This window comes from Camelina sativa, chromosome 10 (assembly GCF_030686135.1).
Source record: "Camelina sativa cultivar CO46 ecotype springtype chromosome 10, ASM3068613v1".
In the NCBI taxonomy this organism is placed as follows: domain Eukaryota; kingdom Viridiplantae; phylum Streptophyta; class Magnoliopsida; order Brassicales; family Brassicaceae; genus Camelina; species Camelina sativa.
The window spans coordinates 2644380-2667323 of NC_141889.1; the positions used below are offsets into that span (position 1 = coordinate 2644380).

General features: G+C 37.1%; 6 protein-coding genes across 12 annotated transcripts; 2 read left to right on the forward strand and 4 right to left on the reverse strand.

The window, feature by feature from the left end:
• Window positions 1-6688: 6688 nt before the first annotated feature.
• On the reverse strand, window positions 6689-8538 carry LOC104716715 (upstream activation factor subunit UAF30). Its single transcript, XM_010434133.3, has 2 exons — window positions 7886-8538; window positions 6689-7111 (listed from the first exon to the last, which is right to left on the reverse strand). The coding sequence occupies exons 1-2, from the start codon at window positions 8189-8191 to the stop codon at window positions 6995-6997; spliced, it is 423 nt and encodes a 140-aa protein (XP_010432435.1). The 5' UTR covers window positions 8192-8538; the 3' UTR covers window positions 6689-6994.
• On the reverse strand, window positions 8301-12138 carry LOC104716714 (protein DWD HYPERSENSITIVE TO UV-B 1). Of its 2 annotated transcripts, none has more exons than XM_010434132.3 (10): window positions 11879-12138; window positions 11509-11575; window positions 11164-11414; window positions 10548-11076; window positions 9837-10454; window positions 9297-9740; window positions 9001-9195; window positions 8793-8852; window positions 8645-8707; window positions 8301-8538 (listed from the first exon to the last, which is right to left on the reverse strand). In XM_010434132.3, the coding sequence occupies exons 1-10, from the start codon at window positions 11914-11916 to the stop codon at window positions 8455-8457; spliced, it is 2349 nt and encodes a 782-aa protein (XP_010432434.2). In that variant the 5' UTR covers window positions 11917-12138; the 3' UTR covers window positions 8301-8454. The 2 variants fall into 2 exon arrangements, with proteins under 2 accessions (XP_010432434.2, XP_087326700.1); XM_087470574.1 differs by having other exon boundaries at window positions 11509-11688; window positions 11879-12010.
• A 3-nt stretch (window positions 12139-12141) lies between these two features.
• LOC104716716 (TIP41-like protein) lies at window positions 12142-14798 on the forward strand. Of its 2 annotated transcripts, none has more exons than XM_010434135.3 (8): window positions 12142-12488; window positions 12975-13160; window positions 13294-13384; window positions 13477-13590; window positions 13668-13727; window positions 13859-13900; window positions 14007-14135; window positions 14438-14798. In XM_010434135.3, exons 1-8 carry the CDS (start codon window positions 12349-12351, stop codon window positions 14546-14548), a joined length of 873 nt encoding a protein of 290 aa, XP_010432437.1. In that variant the 5' UTR covers window positions 12142-12348; the 3' UTR covers window positions 14549-14798. The 2 variants fall into 2 exon arrangements, with proteins under 2 accessions (XP_010432437.1, XP_010432436.1); XM_010434134.3 differs by having other exon boundaries at window positions 12261-12488; window positions 13474-13590.
• Window positions 14799-14888: 90 nt separating this feature from the next.
• On the reverse strand, window positions 14889-16696 carry LOC104716717 (uncharacterized). 5 transcript variants are annotated; one of them, XR_015569212.1, is made up of 4 exons: window positions 16282-16590; window positions 15930-16093; window positions 15653-15718; window positions 14889-15230 (listed from the first exon to the last, which is right to left on the reverse strand). XR_015569212.1 is itself a non-coding variant. In XM_010434137.3 (4 exons), exons 1-3 carry the CDS (start codon window positions 16425-16427, stop codon window positions 15699-15701), a joined length of 285 nt encoding a protein of 94 aa, XP_010432439.1. In that variant the 5' UTR covers window positions 16428-16590; the 3' UTR covers window positions 14889-15230; window positions 15653-15698. The 5 variants fall into 5 exon arrangements, 4 of the variants coding, with proteins under 4 accessions (XP_010432439.1, XP_010432440.1, XP_010432438.1 ...); XM_010434137.3 differs by having other exon boundaries at window positions 15975-16093; XM_010434138.3 differs by lacking the exon at window positions 15653-15718 and having other exon boundaries at window positions 15975-16093; window positions 16282-16696.
• A 15-nt stretch (window positions 16697-16711) lies between these two features.
• On the forward strand, window positions 16712-18026 carry LOC104719985 (F-box/kelch-repeat protein At3g16740). Its single transcript, XM_010437963.2, has one exon. It carries the CDS (start codon window positions 16927-16929, stop codon window positions 17884-17886), a length of 960 nt encoding a protein of 319 aa, XP_010436265.2. The 5' UTR covers window positions 16712-16926; the 3' UTR covers window positions 17887-18026.
• A 150-nt stretch (window positions 18027-18176) lies between these two features.
• Window positions 18177-22310, reverse strand: LOC104716718 (alpha-L-fucosidase 2). Its single transcript, XM_010434140.3, has 9 exons — window positions 21635-22310; window positions 21125-21270; window positions 20167-21029; window positions 19945-20077; window positions 19680-19838; window positions 19371-19595; window positions 19049-19286; window positions 18761-18956; window positions 18177-18635 (listed from the first exon to the last, which is right to left on the reverse strand). The coding sequence occupies exons 1-9, from the start codon at window positions 21867-21869 to the stop codon at window positions 18335-18337; spliced, it is 2496 nt and encodes an 831-aa protein (XP_010432442.1). The 5' UTR covers window positions 21870-22310; the 3' UTR covers window positions 18177-18334.
• Window positions 22311-22944: the final 634 nt, after the last annotated feature.

Genomic DNA, 22944 nt, shown 5'->3' on the forward strand with positions numbered 1-22944 from the left:
TCTGTATTCTCTACTACATACAACCGAATACTACCAAGTCCATGCATCTTATTTATTATATATATAGTATAAAGTATAGGAGATATGAAGAGATTGGGTTTTAAATTGATGATAGAGAGAGAGGGAGAGAGGGAGAGAGAATCAACAAGTTTGGCAATTTATCAACAACAAATCCTCTATATATTATAAGAGAAGTACTTTTTTAATAAATGTCCTTATTTTTCATTATTATCTACATAAATATGCCATTGAAATATTATGAGCTAATGTTTTTTATTATTAGTTTTTTTAAAATGAAATATTTAATCAACTTATAAATCCAAAAATGTATTTAATTATTATTTTCATAACCTATTTGCTTATTAAAAGTAAATTACATTTCACAAACAAGAACAAAAAATTATTTATTTATTTACCACTTTTATCATTTTTCTCGTTGTATTTTTAAACTTACGATTAATTTAAATTAAATCGATTAGTCTAAAAATATTAATTTATCTATTTAATGATATAGTGGTATAGATAATAATGTGAAACATAAAATATGTGAATTTGATTTTTAAAAACACAAAAAAGATATCAAAACTTTCTACACCACCTTAAAATTCTTTTCCAAGTTCAAATATTTCATGGTCGAAATGTATTTTACAGAAAATAAATGTAAATTTGAATAAACGAAAAAAACTTTACTTTTATATTTTGTTTTATACAAACAAATCTTAAATCTCACATAATAATTTTACTCATAATATTTTATTTAAATCTAAAGAAACCAACACATTTTCATATAATCTAATTTGCAACCCAATTCAAATTTAGCTTTAACGAAATCAACAGGGGATAACCAAATATCCCCTACAGATGCGAAGCGAGCAGGGAATCAACCAAATACGCAAACCCAAAAAAAAATGAATATTCAAAGGAAAACGATTATGAAAGGGATGACTGAAAAAACGATTACGAGCATCAAAGAAATAAGTTCAATACTCATACTGTCTTCTAGATCACAAACATTGCTCTTCTTCTATCCATTCGCGAGGACATCAAATTTTGAAAAAGAACAAATCCATTCCCAACTCAATAATATACAAATAATGATCCAATATACCAACACATTATAAGCTTTACAAAGAAATTGAGCCCGACTGAAACAAAGAAAAATAGCCCAAAAAAAAGAAATGTAAGTTATTGATTTTTTTTTTTTTAATAAAATTCACAACTTTTTTCACTCCAAACACTAAAACATTAACAAAAAAACTATTCCAACAGTTTACAAAATACATATAAAAATATTAAGTAACAATCCAACCACATAATGACAAATAATAAAAAATTATTCACAACTAACAACTACAGCCAAACAAAAACTTCAACTACACGATGTTAACTTCTAATTATAATTTTTTTTTAAAAAATCCAACAAAACAACATAAGCAACCAAAATCAAATACAAAAACAAACGTAAAGATGAATTTACGTAACCAAAAAAATAATATACACAACAAAACCCGAAATACACCTTAATCTAACAACCGCGCGTAGTGCAGGTCAATTGATAGTAAATTATATTGTGGCCTAAAGCAAATGCTGCCCTTAATCATCAGCTGATCAGCAGAATCGAAACGTCGCTGTAACCGTTAGTTCCGTCTAGGGCTAGGCATTCGGGTAACCCGTTCGGGTTCGGGTATTACCCATTCGGGTTCAGGTAAACGGGTTTAGAAAAATAGAACCCATTGGGTATTTTTAGATATATGGTTCGGTTTGGTTTGGGTACTATCGGGTTTGAGTCGGTTTGGGTTACAAATTTTAGAACCCGATTAGTACCCGAACTACCGGGTACCCGAAAAAATATAATTAAATTTAAATAAATTTTGACTTACATAACAAAATATTTTAGATATTTTTATTATTTTTGATATTTAGGTATAAAACTAAATGAAATATTCAAAATTATAATTATAATTTTGGGGTAATTGCATTATATTAATGATAAATATTATAAATATATTTATATGTTCGGGTTTAATGGGTACCCAAACGGGTACCGAGTATTATCCGACCCTAACCTGAACCCACAGGTATTAGAAAATAGAACCCAATAGGGTTTTATAGGTAAACCCGTACCCAACCCAAACCCGGTTTTTTCGGGTTGGATTCCGGGTTGGGTATTCAGGTACGGTTTTTATGCCTAGGCCTATTTCTATTTCCGTCTTAAGACTCCTAACGGGGCGTCCTTCTAACGACATCAAGAGTTTAAACGACGCCGTATTTGTGAATCGCGACGCCGTCTTGATTTCTATAATTTTAGCGAGAATCATCAGTTTCCGATTTACTGGGTTAAACGGAAATGGGAGGGCTTTACCATTTTAAGAGAATCTCAATCTTTCGATCTCTCTTAACTTTCTCTAGTGCTACTTCGCTCGAGTCCCTAACTTCTAGGAGGTCACTGTATTCTTTGAGCCGGTCGTTGTCATCAGCCCCGTACACCTCCGGTGGATGCTGCCGAGTAACGCCTCTGCTTCATTCTCCGTGGTCTGCTCTGCAACGCCGCGGTGGTAAAGTTTGATTGCGGAGATTTCAGTTTCTGCTTATTTTGATTAGCGATTTATATTGCGTATTGTCCATGTTCTCACTCTGATTTTTTTGTTTCGGGTTTTTAGTTTCAGCTACGGGCAGGGAATGTAATTGAACGAACAGGTTTGTTTTTGAAGTTTTCTCCTTTTGATTATACATCTGAGCGTTTTTGGATGAGTATATGATTTAACTCAATTTGATGGACGTTTGCAACCTTCAGGACGTACTTTTCCGGTTAGTCATTTGGACGGACATTTGTTTTTATCTTCAGTTTTTTTTTTTTTTTTGGTTTAGTTCTACGCATTGAGAAAGAGTAATTATCCTTTTTGATGGTGTAGGTTGTAGAAGCAGAGCATAAACAACAAGGTAGAGGAGGAGCTTCCATACATACAGGTATGAAACTCTTCACCAGTAAAAACTCACGAATCCAGAACCATACTGCATCGGACTTGTCAACCTGATTTAGTAATTATGCACATTGGTCAAAAAATTTTGATTCATGCAAAACAGTTTGTTAGATACGGATCTTCTTCTGTTTTTTGCATCTGGTCTATGCAATCAACAACAGTTTAATGTTTCGATCGTTTATTTCGTATTTTATGTTGATATTCTGTGTCTTAGCCTCAACGTTTGCGTCTCTCTTCTTTGTGGGAAACAGGTTGAGCTTCATGATGTTGACAATGGTAATAAGCTTAACTTGCGCTTTGGATCTGAGGAATCGGTTGAGAGTATGTTGCTCATTCCATAGCATTCGTAGCTTAGTGTAAATTAATCCTTTTACTTAAAAGTTGTTCTTTTTAAGTTATCTAGCTATTTTGTTATTAGCATTGTAGGATAGGTCAGTTATTTTACTGTGATATTGATTGATTGTATTATTTACTGCAGAGGGTTTTGTTGAGGAGAAATCATTCACGTTTTTATTATATACAGAGGGTGATACTGCATTTCTGATCGAATGAGTCCATTTTGTGTGTAGTTTCCTTACCTATTTTATATCAACTCAAACATTCTGTTGGACCTTGAGTTGCTAAAGATTATTTTTTGAACTATGTATATCAAACAGGCCTAATACGTTTGAGCAATTTGAAGTGCCATTGGACATATTTGGCAAAGCTGCTGTATATTTAAAAGGTTGGTAGCACGATGATGTCATTCGTAGTGCATGTTGCTTTGAATCCTTTAGTAGTGATTTTCTAAACAACAATAGAAATAATGTGAGTGCAAAGCAGTCATTGTTTGATGATGAAACCCAGTTCTGTTGTTTTTGCTGAATTATTTGTGCATATGAAAAATACTAACCTATCTGCTCTGTATCTCTTTGTCCTTTCCTTCCTCGTGATTGACAGAGGAAATGAAAGTTCAGTTGCACTATATGATGGAAGAGCTTTATCTGTATCAATCCCTAAGCATATCTTATGCACAGTGGTAGAAACACAACTTCCCATGAAAGGCCTAACATCAGCTCCTCGGTATGTCCTTATAAAAGAAAAAATCAGGAATTCGATTTCTCTACAACATATTGTTGATTTCGCAGATGTACCATTTTTTTCCTTCAACACCATGATTCAATCTTGACAAAACGCCTTGTTTCTTAATATGCAGGTATAAGAGAGCTCTCCTTGATAATGGTTCCACTATTCAGGTTAGTTGCAGCTATTAGTATTATTAGTTGATCTTCAAACTTCATGCGATCAGGAGCTAGTCTGGTTCATCTAAGTACCAAAGTAACTCTCGGTTCCACCTTGGATTCCTCAGGTACCATCTTATCTGGAGGCAGGTGAAAAGATTGTGTGTGATAAACACTGAGGATGACTCATTTATTAAGAGGTATTATTAAATATTAAGTCGACTCTTTAATTTTATTACACCGTTCATTATTGTTGATATAGGCTTTTCTCACGATAGTCCTTTTCTTTTTCTCTCTCAATACAGGGAGAGCAAATGAAACTCTTTAAGTAGTCGTTTAATACAACTCTTAATGGAGGAAAATTAGGGGTTTTAGTGTTTATGAAGCTATTATCATTATTCTTCATTCTTTATTTCTGTAACCTGAAAGTTTTAAGAGTTGTTTGGATCTGGAATTGAGCTTGTATTGAGAGTTAAACAAGTATTTTGTAGTATTGGCAGCAACTTGCGAATGAGCGGCTGGTGTAGAAAAGTATAGCAGTGGTAGTTTTGTAGAAGTGCGGCGGCTTGTACAGCAGCAGCATAGTGGTAGAATAAAATCACATGTGTTTGGTTCACCAAAATACTAGTAGAATTGTAGAACATATGTCGAAGTTGATGATGAATTACTTGAGAACCAAGTCTTGAAGTCAAATCTTCACAGCCACAAAGAAGCGTAGCTAATCTTTGATTTTTTTTTTTTAAGAGCCCATGCACAAACGAGTGCACAAATAACTCGATAGAAATCAAGTTGCACCGACTTGTTAGGTAGTACGTAGAGAAATAGTTGTCGTCATTTGATGAAGCGACAACATGAAGCAACAGCCGCTTGTGCAGAGGTGGCAGCTTCTTATGGAGCAACGATGGCGGTGAGGATAGATGTGCGGCGGCTTGTGAAGCGGCGGTAAAGTAGAAGTGAAGTGGCAACGGCGGTGGTTTTCACGGAAAACAACGGCAGCGGAGGTTAGGTTTAATAGAAAACCGATAGTAGAAGATAGCCTAAGCCAAGCAAGCAACGGTGGCAGTATAAAAGAAACTAAATTAGGTCACAAGAGCTATAATTTAGAAAAGCTTGATCTATTCGTTAACATAAAGATAGGTATTATATATAATGGTAGAAATATGATAAGGCTAAGTTTTCTATTCTAAGATTAATACAAATGTAAATAATACATAAGAGATAAATATAAATATTTTTAATGTATATCTTTTAGATATTTCTAGTCGATCTCCAGTTTCCTTGATATTCGTGTTTTTTTAAAGGGGATTTTGACTATAACATATTTATTTGGTGGAATCTCGAAAGTACATTAGAGAATCTCCTTACTCGTTAGTTCTTGATTTTTCTAGTGGATCTCCATATATATATATATATATATATATATTTTAATATACTCGTGATTTTAGTAGTGGATCTCCATATATTTTAATATAATTTTGGTAATGATGAACAATAATATCTTCTTGTTTTTAATTAATATATTCTTAATTTTGGTAGTGTGGATCTGCTTATTTTAAATATTATATATTTGTAATTTCCTTATTTTAAATACTATATACTCGTGATTTCCTTATTTTAATATAATGGCAATTTTGGTAGTGGCTAACAACAATATCTCCCTGTTGTATTCGAATGTACCAACTTTGAACAGGAAGACATGTTTGGCAACTTCATGGGAATGTGTATTAAGGCAACTTCATGGGAATGTGTATTAAGGCAACCTATCTGATGAAGTAGGAGTAGAAGCCGAAGCCTCCTCCGGCAACTCATTGGTCGGAGTACACAACAAGCAGTCAAGTGGATGTTGAGTATACAATATTTAAAATAAGCAGATCCACACCACAAAAATCATAAATATATTAACTAAAAACAAGGAGATATTATTGTTAGCCATTACCAAAATTATATTAAAAATATATAGAGATCTACTACCAAAATTATATTAAAATATATGGAGTTTTAGAACTACCATATTATTATTAAACTGATTAAAACTTGTATTAAAGTACGGGTTAAAATTTATTTTATTTATATATAAAATATAATTTATGTCATTTAAAAAAAAAATTGAATAAAATATTATTCAATAAAATTATATGTTAAATATGATGACTTCAAAAAAACACTTATGTATGCGATCAAAGGGTACTTCACCAAAAGCAATACCAAACTGTGAATGTACGCGATCTTTTTCCAAGACTAAGGATGAAAAATCTTCAAGTGCTACCATTGAATCTGATGCACCAGTCAATCTTTCTTCATGAGCAGCAAGTGTAGTCTGAATTGGTTCTTGTACTGAAAGCACGTCATGTTCCGCACAAGGCACTTGTTGACTTGGTAACATCACATTTGCGTTGCAAGCCATGTTTTGCGATTCCGGCGGTTGTGATTCAAGTGTTGATTTCAAACGCGATTCATTATGGAGAAATGAATATTATTAAAAGTAGATAATGAAGAACTGATGCATTAGATAAGAAGATTTCATGTCCTATAAGACAGAAAAAGAGGAATATTTTGAACTGCAATGGGAAGCAGATGAGAGAGCACATAACCGACAAAAAGATGTCCAAAAAGGCTTAAATTATATAACTACTACTTGGTTGCAAACAAATTCTTAAACCCTAATTGTTTTTACTAATATATATGTAAATAATCTGATCTTTGATGGCCATTTTTAATAGTTGAGCAAAACATAGGCGGCCAATGATAGTCGTCTTCTCCCAGCCAAAAGTCTCTCTCTCTCTCTCTCTCTATTCAGAGGAAGTGAGGACCAATGAGCTTTGCAATCTCCAAGAACCCAACACGCTCTTTGCCTTCAAATATCTTCTTGAGCTTCTCGTCGCAGAGTATATCCCTCTTGTTCTGTGGGTCCTGGAGAACATCAACAAACATTACTCATTCATTTAGCCACCAAGTTCACACAAATAGATTAGAAGATATTGCATTAATTACATGCTGATTATTTTGTTCAAATGTTAGCACAAGGAACACTTGAGAATCTAGACAGAACAAGTCAAGCAGAGCGCAAAAAGTCATTGAACAGGATTTAGGAATAATCAATCCTAAATACATATAAGTAACACATTCGTCAAGTACAACAAGGTCCAAAGAACATCAAAAAAGTTGTTACTAAAACACGTCAACCAGAGTTTATCATCACAACAATATGAAGCAATTAACCAGTCATATACACAAGAAAGAAGTTCAAAACCCCAAATTGAATCTCACAATCAGTTGAATTCGTTCAAGTTTATGATATCAAACATGAAGGAAACAAACACAATAACATAGAGCCTTTATCTAAACGAAGCTGTTTCAGATGTCTTTTAAACTAAACAGTAAAGAAACAACACAAGATTCATTCAGCTAACAACACACCACAAGGAAAACCCTTATCCAGTTCTTAGAAAACCTCTCTATCTGAACCCATAAGCAGCAATACAAACAACCCCACTTTAGTTTTTATCTACCTAAAAAAAAACCCTCAACGACTCCGAAACAAACACCAAAACCTCAAAAACGTTACCCTAAAGACAAATTACCACAATTAGAGTTTGTGTATCATCCTCGATCCAGAGAGAGAGAGAGAGAGAGAGAGAGAGTAAGTAAAAAAGAGGGGTGATTTATATATATATATATATTTACTTGAAGGTCGTGTTCCTTGATGTAAGCCCAAATGCGTTTGAGAGCTTGAGTGCGAGGGATTTCTGGAACGCCGACTATATCCTGCATCTCCTGGGTCACCGGGCGAGGCTTCATGATGCCACGTGGCTCTCGGGTCTTGGTGACTGCCGGCTCGGAAGACGCCGCCGTCGCCGAAACGCGCAGGTTAGCCGCGGGATGACGAGGGGACAAACGGAGCGAAGAGGGAGACAAGAGAGAGCTGCGGAACGGCGCCGTATCGACGCAGAGAAAGGTCGTAGTAGATAAGATTCCAGAAGAAAGAGCCATTGCGTTGTGACTGCGTCTGCGTGTGTGGAAGACGAAGAGAGGTTTAGTGTTATCCTTTTGTTCCTTCTCAAGTTTTGTTTTATACTTCTACGTAGTCACAGCTCCCTGGTTCGACCTAACACTATTTTATTTTATTTTCGTTTCTTATTCTTCTTAGTACTATATAAATTACAACAACAATAGGCATCTACAATGGTGTGTGTGTCACTTGTTTTTTTTTTTGGAAAGGAACCAAATAAAAAGCATTTGTTTGTTTTAAATCTTCAGCCTCCCATGTTACTTGAAGGGCCGGAACGTAGACCATGAGATTCTTCTTCTGTTGAATCTCTTGACGCTAACAAATTCACCTGTCATCATCATCATCAATTAGAGCTTTTAACTTAAAGAATTGGGGGCACTTTATTTGATGATCATCAACGCCAAGCTGTGTTTTCAATAATCAATCATGTCTACCTTGACTATTTCAGACACTGAGCTCGACCGTGTGTACGCAGCCAAAACACTCATGTTAAAATCCTGCATGAGATCAACCAAACCATACACAAGTTGTAACAAAATGCCATTATCGAATACAAGATTAACTTACATCATGTTAACTTACCCTGAAGGGGTCACCGCGTAGAGACTGAACAAACATCATGGAAAATTCCGAGCGGTTTCCCTGCCACCCAAACCCAAATCACATAGTGTTAGGTCATATGCTCTCTATACTCAGCAGCTCACATTCATACCGTTTATAAATTATACACAATTGTTTCTTTGCGTTTGCGTTTCTATGTTAAATAGTGTTTAGAAGAAAAACAATCTACCTCTAGAGTGACATCCCTAAGGCGCCTTCCAGTTTGAGCACAACAAACACGGATCACATTCTCATCGCAGCTTCCACTGATGATGTAGTCATTACCATTCATGTAGTACGATCTAGTATAGTTCATGGAGCTTACTCTCGGTACTATCTCAAAGTTCAGATGAAGCCTTCCATCAACTGTCAAAAGCTGTCTCACCTGAGACAAATGGTCAATAGATTTTGGTAAAAATCACCTGCGAATACGATGCCTTTTTCATGTTTATAAGTAAGTTGAAACTAAATGGTCCATCAGAGTACCTCGTTGTCCACGGCTGATGCTAGAAGATAACGATCATCTGGAGAAAAGCAAACCATCACATTTCCTTTGGTACTAGAAGCTGTGTAGCATGGTCGGGATGGCTCTTGTCTCAAATCCCATAGCTTAACATCTTTATCGAAAGAAGATGTCGCAAAAAGAAACGGTGTATGGTTCGAAAACTTCACTACGTTAATATGCTCTTGATGCATATTAGCAAAAACCTGTAGGCGTGTTCCACTACCAATGTCATACAAAGCCACATCCTTTGAGTAACCGCTAGCAAGAAATAGTTGGTCCGTCGAATTAGCATGAACCGAAGTTAATTGGTCAAAGTCATCAAAAGTGACAGAACCAGACGTGAAGTGACTGTTACTAGTAACCACTGATGACGCTTTTTGGATGTCGTACAGCTTTAATGAGCCATTGGCTGAGCCAGCTATAACCTGAAAGAGAGAAACACTTTTGAGATTAAAAAATTGCTAGGTAAAGAACTAACACAACTGAAAGGAACATAGCCTGTTTAAGAATTGTAACCCTACCATAGATGGATATGTCTTAAGCCAGCAAAGTCCCAAGATGCTACTTTGAGATCCATTAGATGAGATGTAACGGACAATTTTCCCGCTTTCGTGATTGAGAACAACCACCTCGCCATCCAAAGTCCCAAATACCATTAGGCTAGGATCCAGTGGATGGTACTCAAACTGCCTTGGACTTAATTGACTATTATTATCGTCCTGATGAATCCTACTACCCAAAAAAGGAAGTGAATGCAAGAGAGGCAAAGCAGAAGAACCCAATTTAGCTGCACAAAGCGACCTTTTATAGAAATTCTGAGATTTCCCTTTGCTTGATCTTGTTTCACGCTTCTCAAGGACTCTAACTACACTTTCCTTCTTTCTTTTGTACGGTAAGTCCTCAAAGTTTGCGGAATAAGTTTCAATGGCCCTGTCTCTATCACTATTTCTGATAGCCAAATTGTCCAACACTTTTAATGTAGGCAGAGAGTTTATCATGTACATCCTGTAATGCTTTTCAGAACATATCGGTGATGCTTTAGAGGAAATATATTTCAGCCCAACATTCCCAAATTGCCTTGTGAACGAACCAACGGGTGAAACATCTTTGGGTAGGTACGGCATTTTCCCTTGCCTAACCTGCCAAAATGGTATAAATCAGCTTTAACTATCCCAATGGTTTTTGGTCTTCTTGGCTGACTTATAAACAAGAAAGTTTATATATGTATTTACCTTTTCTCTCATGATTACTTCTCCATACAACGCTGAAGACATGGAGATACGTGAATCCGAATCATCTTGCTCAGGAAATTTATACGAGAAGTCCATGCTATGAAGAGTCTCTTCAACAGGTAAACTAGGATCCCTCTGTTCAACAATGTCCCAATCTGCTTCAATGGGAGGGTTTGATTCAATAAATGAGTTCTTATAATCCGTGGTAGATGATGATGGCGATGACTGCGATTTAAGTGGGATAGAATCACTGCAAGAGATCCAAATTTGAAACCGGAGCTCCTTAAGAGAAGGGAGTTTCGAGAGAGCAGCAGCTGATGTCCAAAGATCTGACACTAGAGTGCCACACATGGAAAGATATGTCAAGTTGGGCATGCAAGAAAAACAGCCTTCCCCAAAACCAACAATACGGTTGTTGTCGAGTATAAGGGTGTGCAGCTGTGAGAACTCTCCTACGATGTTAAGCTTATGGAAATGCAAAGACCTCACATTCAAAACTTTGCAGCTCAAACCTTGAAAGAAAACGTCCCTGTAAAGTAAAACCAATCACCAAAAATGAAAATGGAAAGCTTCAGAAAAAAAAAAAAAAAAAAGACAAAATAAAACGATTGCTTACCGCCAGAAGTTTTTCCCGAAAGAGTCATGTAGATGAACAACTCGGAGTTTTGGATTGAGAGAACGGATTAAGGACAATGCATAATGATCTTCTAAAGAACAAGAGGATCTCACGAAGAGATCAATTCCTTGTACCTCAGATGTGTTGACCTCATTGGATAACTCGAGGAGCGGGTGATAGTCATCGTACCTCACTCTATCCACATAAAGGTTCATGATACATCTTTGATTCCTTGAATTTTTCACCTCCGCCTTCAAATTCAGTTGATCGTAGTTTAAATACAGACTAACACTACGATTAAGCTAAACAGAAGCAATCTTCTAGGCAAGGAAGAAGTAATCAAACCTCAAAGAAAGCAGATAAAACGGAAGTGTTGGGTAGGATTCCATGCTTCTTGCACAATTCGATGTACCTAAAACCCATAGATGAATCAAATACGCAACTTGAATACTAGTATTAGATGAATCACACATTCAAGATTCAAGAACCCTGCACTTAACGTCCATGTAGAGACCTGATCCAAAACTAACCACCCAGAGAATTTAAAAAATTAATCCACCCACCATGAAACAGAAAGAGAGAAAGAAAAAAAAAACAATCCTTAAATTCAGACAAAACCCAAACCTACGACCACATCTAAACATTTCTGTCTGAATTTCAAAAAAGTAAATAGATTAGAAAGAAAAAGAAAAAAAGGTGAAGAAGAAAATCTTACTTCTCCCCAAGGGTTGCTATATCAGTGAGCGTAGCCATTCTCAATTCAAATCCCAAGGTTCAAACTCCGACCACTTTCTTTTTCTTCTCCGATGTTATCAGAGATAAAAGTTTTGGATACGAACAGTTCCGAGCATATCAAAGACTTTACACACCAAAACCCGCCACCTGGCTTTAGTAGTGCACATGAAATTAGTAGTTTTTGACCAAAACGGGTCCAACTTTTTAAAAAGTTAAAAAGATTTAATTCTATCGATTCACACTGACTTTTACATTCCTAAATCAAAATTATGATTAAGTTAATTTGACATTTTCAAATTTACGATTTGATAGGGTCAAACTTAAATTAAACTAGGCCCATGTTACTAACTTAAAAGCCCATTAAAAGTCGAATGTCTTTGCCTTTGATAGTCTGTTTCCATCGGCGGAAGAAGAAAAAAAGGTTGTGCCAATATTTTGCCGGCGATTCAGATGGAGACGGAGGTCGATAAAGAGATTCTTAAATCTTCCGGTGCTGAGCTTCTTCCCGATGGACGTAGTGGTTTACGCATCCATGGCTGGGAGATCGAAACCCTCCGTGGCACGATTCTCACTTCTCTCGCTGTCGAAGAGTACTCATCTCTCTCTCTCTCTCTCTCTCTCTCTCTCTCTCTCTCTCTCTCTCTCTCTCTCTCTCTCTCTCTCTCTATCTCTCACCCTATTGTCTCTTTAACATTACGATCATATATGAAATTTTTTTTGTTGGTTTCTGTGCACTATTGAGAACTGAGTAGTGTAGTTTGGGAATTTGAGCTGATGTTAGTGGGAGTCGTATCCAAGAAAATTAAAATGTGACCTTGATTTCGTTTGTCCTAGGTTTTGGCTGAGTCTATGTTATATCGCTAGTGTTTTTTCTGTGAGACTCTTAGAAAATTTTCGTTGTTTTGTGGTTAGTGAGCTTAGTTGTTACAATCTCTCTTCATCATATTTCTTGTTAAATTTGTGTGATGATCCAATATTTCACTGTACGTGCAGTTCTCTTTTTTTGTCTCGAATTTCAAAATAGCATTTTCTGTCATCCTGCATATTTAAGAATGTTATGTTTGATGGCCACACAGGTGGGAAGAAAAGCTTCGGACATCTCACTTACCTGAAATGGTTTTTGGCGAGAATGCATTAGTCCTTAAACACTTAGGTAGCAACACTAAGATTCATTTCAATGCATTTGACGCACTAGCTGGTTGGAAGCAGGAAGGGCTTCCACCTGTTGAAGTTCCTGCTGCCGCACAATGGAAATTCAGGAGGTAAAGTTTCAGGATTTGATTGACAAATGTATTTGTTCTTCACTTGTCTAAAAATATATTAATTCGTTTCAATCGGGAAGGGAAACTCTGCTTGTACGTAGTTGTATCTAATACCACTCTGATCTACTTGCAGCAAACCTTCCCAGCAGGTGATACTAGATTATGATTACACGTTTACAACGCCATACTGTGGAAGTGAAGTCATTGAGAAAGACAAAGAAGCGGTTCGCCTTGTTCTCATTTTCAGTCAACACTATAATATCAATCAAGTATAACTTTCATGATCATTGATATATGCTGTTTTAACGTGAAGCAGGTTGAGGCAAAAGCTAATACGAAGGGGGAAGCTAGTCTTCAGTGGGAGAACTGTGAAGATCAGATTGATCTGGCTGCTCTCTCACTTAAAGAGCCTATTCTCTTCTATGATGAGGTTGGTTCCGTGATCAGTACAAACACCAAACACATTGTTTGGGGCCCTTTGATGTACTTTATTCTCTACTCCTTCAGGTTGTCTTGTATGAAGATGAGCTGGCCGACAATGGAGTGTCACTTCTGACTGTGAAAGTGGTAAAGAAATCTCTAATTCTCGAGTCTGATTTTCCTGTCGAATTCTTTCACAATTACGTGAATTTAAATGAGTTCAGTATTAATTACAGAGGATAACATGTGTGTGTGTGTGCTTCTGTTTGTTTTTTCAGAGAGTCATGCCAAGCTCATGGTTCCTCCTCTTACGATTTTGGGTGAGTCAAGTCGGAAAAATCCGCATTAAGCACCAATATGTAATCTTCATTGGTTTTTATGATGTTTCAGTTTTCATCTTACTCTCGGTTGCTTTTCATCTTTCAGCTTAGAGTTGATGGTGTACTTATGAGATTGAGAGAGACGAGAATGCATTATGTGTTTGGCAAAGATGAGACACCTACTGTTCTTCGAGAAAACTGTTGGAGAGAAGCAACATTTCAGTCTCTATCTGCGGTTAGTTTTCTTCACTTTTAGGACTCATTACTAGATATTGTTTCCATTCCAATCTTTGGTTTTCAAATCCATCTCTTTCCCATCAAACCTAGAATGGGTGACTGATAGACCTAACCATCTCCGATACATCATCAAATAACCGCAAATTTTCTGTTACAAGACGATAACATATTGTCAATGTTTCTACGGTTAGTGATTATAGAAGATCCTGTGATTTAACTCTTGAATATGTAGTCAATGTTTCTACGGTTAGTGATTATAGAAGATCCTGTGATTTAACTCTTGAATATGTATATACGCAGAAAGGGTATCCAGTTGATTTAGCAGTCTATAGCGACCCGAGCTCCATCAGTCAGAGGCTTCCAGTGATTAAGCAGACAACACAGAAACTGAAGATCCCTCGTAAAGTGTAAGCTGTTTATAAAGTTGCAAGTTAAATCCAAAAAGAACGTATTGATGAGCTCTTTATTCAGTCAAAATACTTAATACAGTATTGAGTTTGTTATTGTAAGGAGTTACTTCACTGACTCATTCTGGTGAGGAGCTTTCATGTAAACACTGAAACCCTTTCATGTTGTTGCACACATTGTTCCCACCATAGTTTCCTCTTTAGTCTTTGCTATTGAATGTCTATGATTAATGTATTCACATATTCACCAGTAACTTAAGGTCTTGTATACCGGAGTTCAAATTTAGTCATTTAAAAGCCTGGCCAATTATCACACTGTTCAAGAGACGGTGACTCTTCAACTCTTTACACTAAAAGAAAGTTTTCTTCTAATTCCTTTCAGAAAATAGCACTCGAAGAGATTTAAGTAACATTATAAATTACAAGATGAAACAATGGTCTTTCAGGAATATGCTGAAAGAATCTACCCTCGAGTATTCATAGCCATTGCGCTTAAAAACAAGAAATATAAAGAAATAACCAGATATTCTAAAACTGGAAGTGAATAAAAATCAAATAAATATATTTAGTTTTTGGTTCCTAATGAAGGACAAAACAACCAATGAGTTCTTCTTGGTACACCCCTTTTTTCAAGTACCCAACTGCTTCAAGATTACTGATGCATCCACTTTGCGCATTCTAAGTACCTGCCATCATCAAGTCACATGCAAAGGCTTTGAGAATCGGAATCAGATACAGATCAAACTTACAAGTCTTCTCTTTTCAAAAGGTACCCGTGATTGATCATAAGAGAATAGAAGTACACACCTTTACTATGTTAAACTAAAATTCGATGAAAAAGGCAGAATGTTTATATGAAGCCCAGTGTGTCGTTTCTCAATGCATTATATCAATGGTGATAAGCTTTCTTCTATCGAAATATTTATATAAGAGGATCAACATGAACAAGATGTTAAACCTAGGTTTGAAGCTCTACTCCTATTGTCTGATTGCCCACACGATATAGGGTCCCAAATTTGGATTCCTAAACACTATCTATTGGGAAAAAAGCAAACTTTTTGTGGCAAAGTGATAAGAACACGAAAAACAAAATGGACAAGAAACCTACAAAAGCAGTAGCACCTCTCTTGACAGCGACTGAAAATCCACTTCCATCACCCATCTTTTCCATTCCCTATCAAATCCCAAGCCCAATATATATATGTTCTTAACACACAAAAAAACTGATTTACAGAGAACCAAAAAGGCCATTTTATTCTCTGTTTCGATCGACAAGAAAACAAATGTTCCAGGGTAGGTAGCAACAGTAAACAAGAATAAATTTCGACAAACTTCAACTAACTCATTTTTACAATGAAATCCTAAGTAGCAGTAGTAACACTCACAAATGAAGAGTAATTAGCGATCTTGACTAGTGCGTGGGAAGGTACCGTTAGAGAGCTCGCAGAAAGCTCGGAGATTGACATTAAGGTGAGATGTGAGTCGAGCTGCAGACACTACATTGTACAGAGGCAAGAAAGACTCTGTGCATCCAAGCTCTCCCAAATTCCTGCCACAAGCAAGCAAGCAAGAACCATCATCAACACATGATTGAGTCAATACTCATATGATATATCTCAATATGGTAAAATCTAACATTCCTAAATTCTCCTCAAAATTAGTTCAAACCTTGCGAATCTTAGTTCATGTCATGATTAAATCAAAGTTTCTAGAAATGGAGGCAAGAGATGGTGAAACCTGGGATTAGTGAAAGAGGCGAATCGGCGGCGAGGTAAAGAGGATTGGGAAGGACGGAGGCGAGGAAGCGTTGCCGGAGGAGATCGGAGAGACGGAGCTCTAGCGGTTGCAGAGACGAAAGAGCGAGCAGCACTGCGCCAAGCCATTTTTTTTTTTTTAATCAACTTTGTGTAGCAGAAAGCAAATCAGATCAATGGAAACAAAGGGACTACTGCTAAAGAAGCCCTAAACGAGAGAGAGACTCGGTTTGGTTCGGTTCGTTTTATTTTGTTTTTGATTTAATCGATCGATTTAATAAACACGGTTTTGGTTTGGTTTTCTGGTTTACATTTTCGAATTCGGAACTATACATAAACCAGAACAAACAAACAAAAAACCTAGGATCCTAATTTGATTGAACGATGACGATGATATCGGAATTATCAGAGGAATTGGTAGTGGAGATACTTACTATCTAGGGTTCCGTTTATTAGAACAAGCCACAAAGCCCAATAGTATGATCCATTACTAGTCATAAAGCCCATGTAACTAGGGTTTACCAAGTGAAATAAGTTTCATATATATAATACCATTGACATCGCTAAGCTCGGTGCGAAAGATGTAATAGTTTGCAAAGCAGATGCAAGGCATCAGTTTCTAGGGTTCATGGTTCTGGATTCGAGGGTTTGGTCAGTGAGATTCGATCTTTGCTTAAACAACGATACATCTATAAAGCGAGTAGGTAAACTCGATCAGTTCAATAAGGTTTCCACCAAAGTCATACATTGCAACGGGTTAGTGTTATGCGTGCCTTACGAGCAGTCGAGCCTTGTGGTTTGGAACCCTTATCTTGGGCAAACCAAACTGATAGAACCCAGGACTGCTCATTTTGAAAACAGGTATTGTCTCGGCTTTGATTCCTGCGGTTGCCACAAGGTTTTGAGGTTTTTGGATGACCTTCGAGTTGTCGAGTGTGAAATCTATGATTTGAATCCTTCTTCTTCTAACAACTCATGGGGGAGGGTTGTTGATGTCAATCCGGATTGGTCTATAACTTATGAGCCTAATCGTTGCGTTTCTTTGAAGGGGAATACTTATTGGATTGCTATAGATAGGAAAAGAATTCACGAAGGAGAAGAGTTTGATTGGGATGACCCATCAATTCTTTGGGATGATTTCTTGATCTGTTTTGATTTCACTACAGAGCGATTTGGACCGTGGTTGCAACTCCCCGTTAAGGGATATTTTGATGCTACTGGTTCTCTATCTTGTGTAAGAGAAGAGCAACTCGGGTTGATGTTTCAGCACTCAGGTTCATACATGATGGATGTATGGTTGACGACTAAGATTGAGCCCCAACTAGTCTCGTGGAGCAAGTTCTTTGCGTTTGATATGACTCCGTACGGAGGACTTAAGTGTGCCATTCAACATGGGAGTTTCTTCATTGACATGGAGAAGAAAGTCACAGTGCTTTTGGATAGTACCATGTCTAGAGACACTCCAAAACGCTGCATTGCCTACATCCTTGGAGAAGATGGTTACTACATGGAAGTGGATCTAGGATCTGAATGCAAGACTCGCCCGACTCTCTGCTCTTACGTTCCAAGTTTAGTGCAAATTGAGTAAGAAGAAGAAGATGTCAACTACTACTAGCTCCACTTGCATATTATATATCTTGTTTCTTTCTTGCTTCTATCTTTCCTGTTTTTGAGATTCTAAAAAACGATAAAACCAATGAGTTATATATCACTTTTGATTCTTGTTCATATCTGGATCAGTCTAGTTTATATGTCCACCAATAAATGTATCATCTATCTTGATGACTTGATCCTACTTAGGCATACAAAGTTTTGACCTGAATCTGTTTTTCTCTTATTTTGGGTGTAGTATCAGGAACAGGAAGGACCCTGTATACATGCTGGAAAATAAGTAATTCACTGTAAACCTTTTGGATACATTTGTTTTACACACTTACACTTGCACATGTAACTCGTGGAACGATGACAAACCCATGGACTTTCTCTGTTAAATGAACAAAAACAGATTTGAAAGTCAAGATTTTGTCTCTCACTTCTTATAAATTTTCGGTCCGAACACATTTCAAATCTTTGTCAAAAGTAAAGATTTTCCCTGGCAACAATTTGGTATCTGCGGAGATCCCTTTGTACACTATTCTGGTGGACACAATCTGTTCTGACAAAAGACCAAACTCCACAAGGTTCCCTTCCGTCCACTTTATACTAACCGTCACACTGCCCCTTGCCCTTAGCCCTTTCACATTACCGTTTGGCCATTTATCTACTGGAAGCGCCGGGAGCAAATGCAGATCCTTTGTCGTGCTCTGCACTAACATTTCCGCTACCGCTGCTGCGAATCTGCCCCCGAAAAAAAATGTCATATATAGGTTTTAGACTAGTCATCAAATTGTTCTAAGTAATGGTTTTAGTACGTTGGTCTGTTGTTAACATCCCACATATTTGCAATATATTTCTTAACTTACCCAAAATTGGCATCGATCTGGAATGGCGGGTGCGCAGTGAACATGTTACTATACAATCCTCCTTCATAATTACGTTCGTTCAACGGATCAACAAGATCAAATATATGTGTAACCATCCGATATGCGAGCTCGCTATTGTGAAGCCTTGCCCACAAGGCGGCTTTCCAGGTGGTTGACCAACCTGGTCCTTCCTCTCCTGCATCAATCAGTTACAATATTATATATTGCTCCAAACACTTCAATGACATTGCAGAATAGGAATGTGAGAAAAGAAAGAATCACACAAACCTCTCTTTTTAAGGGTTGCTTCCACGGCTTTAGCAAGTTCTGGAGACTTCTCAACTGTGATTGTATGACCTGGGAAGAGGCCAAAGAGATGTGAAACATGTCTATGATGTACCTCTGGGTCCTCAAAGTCTTCTACCCATTCCATAATGGAACCATCCTTTGCTATTCTAGTGGGAGGAAGTTTAGCTTGAGCAGCAATGACTTTTCCAATAAGAGTATCATTAGTTTTTCCCAAAACCTGTTGATAAACCACCAAAAAGAGAGAAGCTCAGTATTGCTGAGGTGATATGATTTATTTTTGTTGCTTCATCGGTCTTGTTACCTCTGAAGCGGAAACAATATCAGAGAAGACTTCTTTTACAATGGCAATGTCCATGGTTGATGAGTAGCTAACACTAGCAGGTTTGCCATTTGGAGCAGTAAACATATGTTCAGGGGAAGTCGATGGATTCGTCTGGAGATATCCATCTTTACCTTTGATCAGCCAGTCCAAAAGAAACGATGTACACCCTTCCAACAATGGGTATGCCTTCTTGTTCAGAAAATCCTAGAAATGGACAACAAGTAAAGGTTGGAAAACACAGTACCGGTTAAAGAAAGTGATTTGAAATCAGAAATTTGAGGACCATACCTTGTCCATTGTGTATGTATAATGCTCCCATGCATGAGTGCAGAGCCACGCTCCACCCATGGGCCAGAGGGCCCACACTGCCTCACCTCTATCTGGTGAAGTTTTTGCCCATATGTCTGACACTTGATGTGCCACCCAACCACTTGCTCCGTAGTTCACCTACACAGCGCATCAAAATAATTCTTAGACAAAGTCTCTAGTGATGGAACAAAAATGCATTGTAAAGGTCATCAATAGAAAGAAAAAAAAAAGGATAGAGACTTACTTGTGCTGTCTTGCGGCCATTTACTGCTAAAGCAGACATATAATCGAACAAAGGTTCCTGGCATTCATGAATATTAGCAGGAAGTGAATGCCAATAGTTCATCTGGAGATTAATGTTCAGGTGAGGAGCACCACTGCAATACAGTAGAAGAAGAAGTAGAGTCAGTGACACAACAAAGCTAAAAGAGACTCCACAAGAAAATGAAGTAAAGCGAAAACGCACTCCCATGGTGGCTGAATGTCCCTGTTCCATATGCCCTGCAAGTTAGCCACCTGAGTTCCAGGTCTTGAAGAAGATATGAGCAAGTATCGACCATATTGGAATAGAAGTTCCACCAATGAAGGGTCGTGATCGTTTTTAAATGATCGCACCCTTTCAGCAGTTGAAGCTGTCTGTCGCACGGTTTTATTTGCTGAGCTGCCGGAAAGTTGCAAAGACACCCGGTTGAAAAGCTTCTGATAGTCACTCAAATGACGAACATAAAGATCAGAGTATGAGTATTTCTGAACTGAGCTGATTCTGTTAACGCATTCTTTGGCAGGGTCTCTCTTAGAATCAGCAGGCATCGTAAATGGTCCGTCAAAGTTAGATGAAGCAGTCAGAAGCAGAACCGCCCAGTCCGCCTTTTCAACACTTAGTTTCTTGCTACCTAAGGAAGACACAGATCCACCATTGCTGACTCTCACTTCAAGAACCGATGCAAATTGCAACCCTTTGTGATCATCATAAGGTATATTCGTAGCGTTGATACTTTTCTTCATGTTCACAGGAAGACGCTTGGGGCGACAGCTTCCACGCATGAGAATCTGATTCGCCTTGGGGTTTGTCTCTGAATGGTGATGCAACTCACTGTCAAAAGAAGCCTTAAAAGACAGAGATCCAGGTTTGCTTGCATAGATCTTGACTACAATCACTTGATCCGGATTAGAAGCAAAAAACTCCCTTGAGAATTCCACAGCCCCGACCGAGTAACTTACTTTGGCTACTGCTGTTTCCAAGTCGAGTTCACGGCGGTAGGAGTCTTGAGTGTACTTACGATGCGAACTGTCAAACTCTAAATTCAAATCTCCCACTATCTGATAAACCTTTAGAGAACAAAGAACAAAAAAGGATTAGTCTTTACACTCAAAAAATCAAGAAGTGGAAGCAACCTTAACACCAAAAAGAATCAAAAACATACATCAGAAGCATGGCCTGACAATTTGACAGCTTCTGAAGTAGCTTCAGAATAGTTTCTGTCATCAACAAGCCTCCTAACTTCTGCTAATGCTTCTGGAGCATTCGGGTTCGTATAGTCTGCTGGTACCCCAGTCCAAATTGTGTCCTCTGTCACAAGAACAAAACTTTAGGCTTCAGATCCACAAAATTCCTAAACTTTCATACAAGACTAATTCAAAAATGTATTTGTTGTTGCAAAATGTGTTTCCTTTACTCATCTTTTGTCACAAGTAGTTCGATTTAAGACATATGTCTCAAGCATATTCCCCTGTTCTATTGCACAGCCACATATACAAAAATATGGCTGATAAAACAATAAAATATTGAATGATCTCTGACATTAACTTTTAGAAAATACTAGCAGAGAGCATTTATTACCTAAATCTCTAAACAAACAAAAATAGAACCACAAACACAAGAATCAAGAATGGGGGAGAAAGGACAAAAACGACTTCGTTTTAGAACAATTTACCATTGATGTTGAGAGTCTCTGAGGAGACGCCGCCCCAGATCGTGGCTCCGAGACGGCCATTACCGATGGGAATGGCGTCGGTCCAGTTCCGAGAGGGACCAGCAAACGTCAGTTTAAGTGGTGGCATCGAGAGATCTTGGCCTCCGTCCATTAATGTCCTCCTCACTCCCTGGGCACATGTTAGTAGAAGCAGAAGAAAAGAGAAACGAACGAAGAAGCTCGACTTCTCCGCCATTGCTGCTGCTTCTGTGAGTGTTACTTTCACTCTCCAAGATAGAAAGGTTTGGGTCTTGAAATAGCCGCGTAAAGAGATATATCGCACTAATTTCACGATGGAGATGTTTTCTCAAAAAATTATACACCCAAATTTAATTTTATACTAAAAAAACATGAACCATAATAATTAAATAAATAAATTTAAAAAAACAAACTAAAGTTTTTTCAGTGCCAATTAAAAATGTATTTTGTTTTCTTTTAACTGAAATTAGTAAGAGAATGTAATTAAATTATTATAATTTTTCAAACAAAAACTCGCCTCAAAATTGTCATTTGTCAATACGACACATCATTTTTTGGAAAGGATGAATAACTACAAACCAATTTTGCAACACATTTATGATTTGATGATCACAGCTCAAAATAACGAGACCACAAATTTGCAGATAAAGACCCGAACGTGTCGACTGCACCATATCAGTCCATAAGTAGAATGATAGGATCTAAATAAACGAGTTTGTCCGATACACCCACGCAGTTCACGAGGATGCAGAAGAATATGTACAGTAGTTTAACCCGATTCATACCACAAGTTGAGTAGACTGAATTTGAAACCAACCATAATTTCTGAATTTAATATTTTTCTATCCACCGACTTTCGTTATTTAATATATTATTTTTAAAAAAATAAGAAAATAATAGAAAAATCTCTTAACTGATCACATGAAATTTTTAGTTTTTTTGGTTCGCAATCGTTTGTTTGAAAAGATACAGAAAGATCTTAGCCATCTCATCTAAGACGTATATTACGCTGATGTATAGTCGAAGATATTGATCTCATGTGGTATTATAATTTCTTTTAATGATGATTTTTTTTTTTTTAAGTTCTTTTAATGATGATGATATGAAGCAAAATAAAAAGAAACAAATTAACAGGGTTCACAAATCACAACATGGAAAAGCTTAATTCAGATGTTTTTCTAATCGGTAAAATCTAATGCATCCTAGATTTATTGTTAATAGTTAGGTATGGAACTTGTTGACAAATATAAAAAAAAAAAAGTTAGGTATGGAACCTTGCTTTTTGCAACTTG

Coding starts and splice junctions, on each gene's coding strand:
- LOC104716715 (XM_010434133.3), bottom strand. CDS start 8,191: ATGGCTCTTTCTTCTGGAATCTTATCTACTACGACCTTTCTCTGCGTC. Junction 7,112..7,885: donor TCAAGGAACACGACCTTCAA/GTAAATATATAT, acceptor GATGTTCTCCAG/GACCCACAGAACAAGAGGGA.
- LOC104716717 (XM_010434136.2), bottom strand. CDS start 16,427: ATGGCTTGGCGCAGTGCTGCTCGCTCTTTCGTCTCTGCAACCGCTAGA. Junction 16,094..16,281: donor GCCTCTTTCACTAATCCCAG/GTTTCACCATCT, acceptor TGCTTGTGGCAG/GAATTTGGGAGAGCTTGGAT.
- LOC104716716 (XM_010434134.3), top strand. CDS start 12,349: ATGGAGACGGAGGTCGATAAAGAGATTCTTAAATCTTCCGGTGCTGAG. Junction 13,161..13,293: donor GCACAATGGAAATTCAGGAG/GTAAAGTTTCAG, acceptor ATCTACTTGCAG/CAAACCTTCCCAGCAGGTGA. Junction 13,385..13,473: donor TTGAGAAAGACAAAGAAGCG/GTTCGCCTTGTT, acceptor TTTAACGTGAAG/CAGGTTGAGGCAAAAGCTAA.
- LOC104716718 (XM_010434140.3), bottom strand. CDS start 21,869: ATGGCGGAGAAGTCGAGCTTCTTCGTTCGTTTCTCTTTTCTTCTGCTT. Junction 21,271..21,634: donor AGAGACTCTCAACATCAATG/GTAAATTGTTCT, acceptor TTCTTGTGACAG/AGGACACAATTTGGACTGGG. Junction 18,957..19,048: donor AGCAACCCTTAAAAAGAGAG/GTTTGTGTGATT, acceptor TGATTGATGCAG/GAGAGGAAGGACCAGGTTGG.
- LOC104719985 (XM_010437963.2), top strand. CDS start 16,927: ATGGTTCTGGATTCGAGGGTTTGGTCAGTGAGATTCGATCTTTGCTTA.
- LOC104716714 (XM_010434132.3), bottom strand. CDS start 11,916: ATGGCTACGCTCACTGATATAGCAACCCTTGGGGAGAA. Junction 11,576..11,878: donor ATAGCAACCCTTGGGGAGAA/GTAAGATTTTCT, acceptor TATGGGTTTTAG/GTACATCGAATTGTGCAAGA. Junction 9,196..9,296: donor CATCAGCCGTGGACAACGAG/GTACTCTGATGG, acceptor CATTTGTCTCAG/GTGAGACAGCTTTTGACAGT.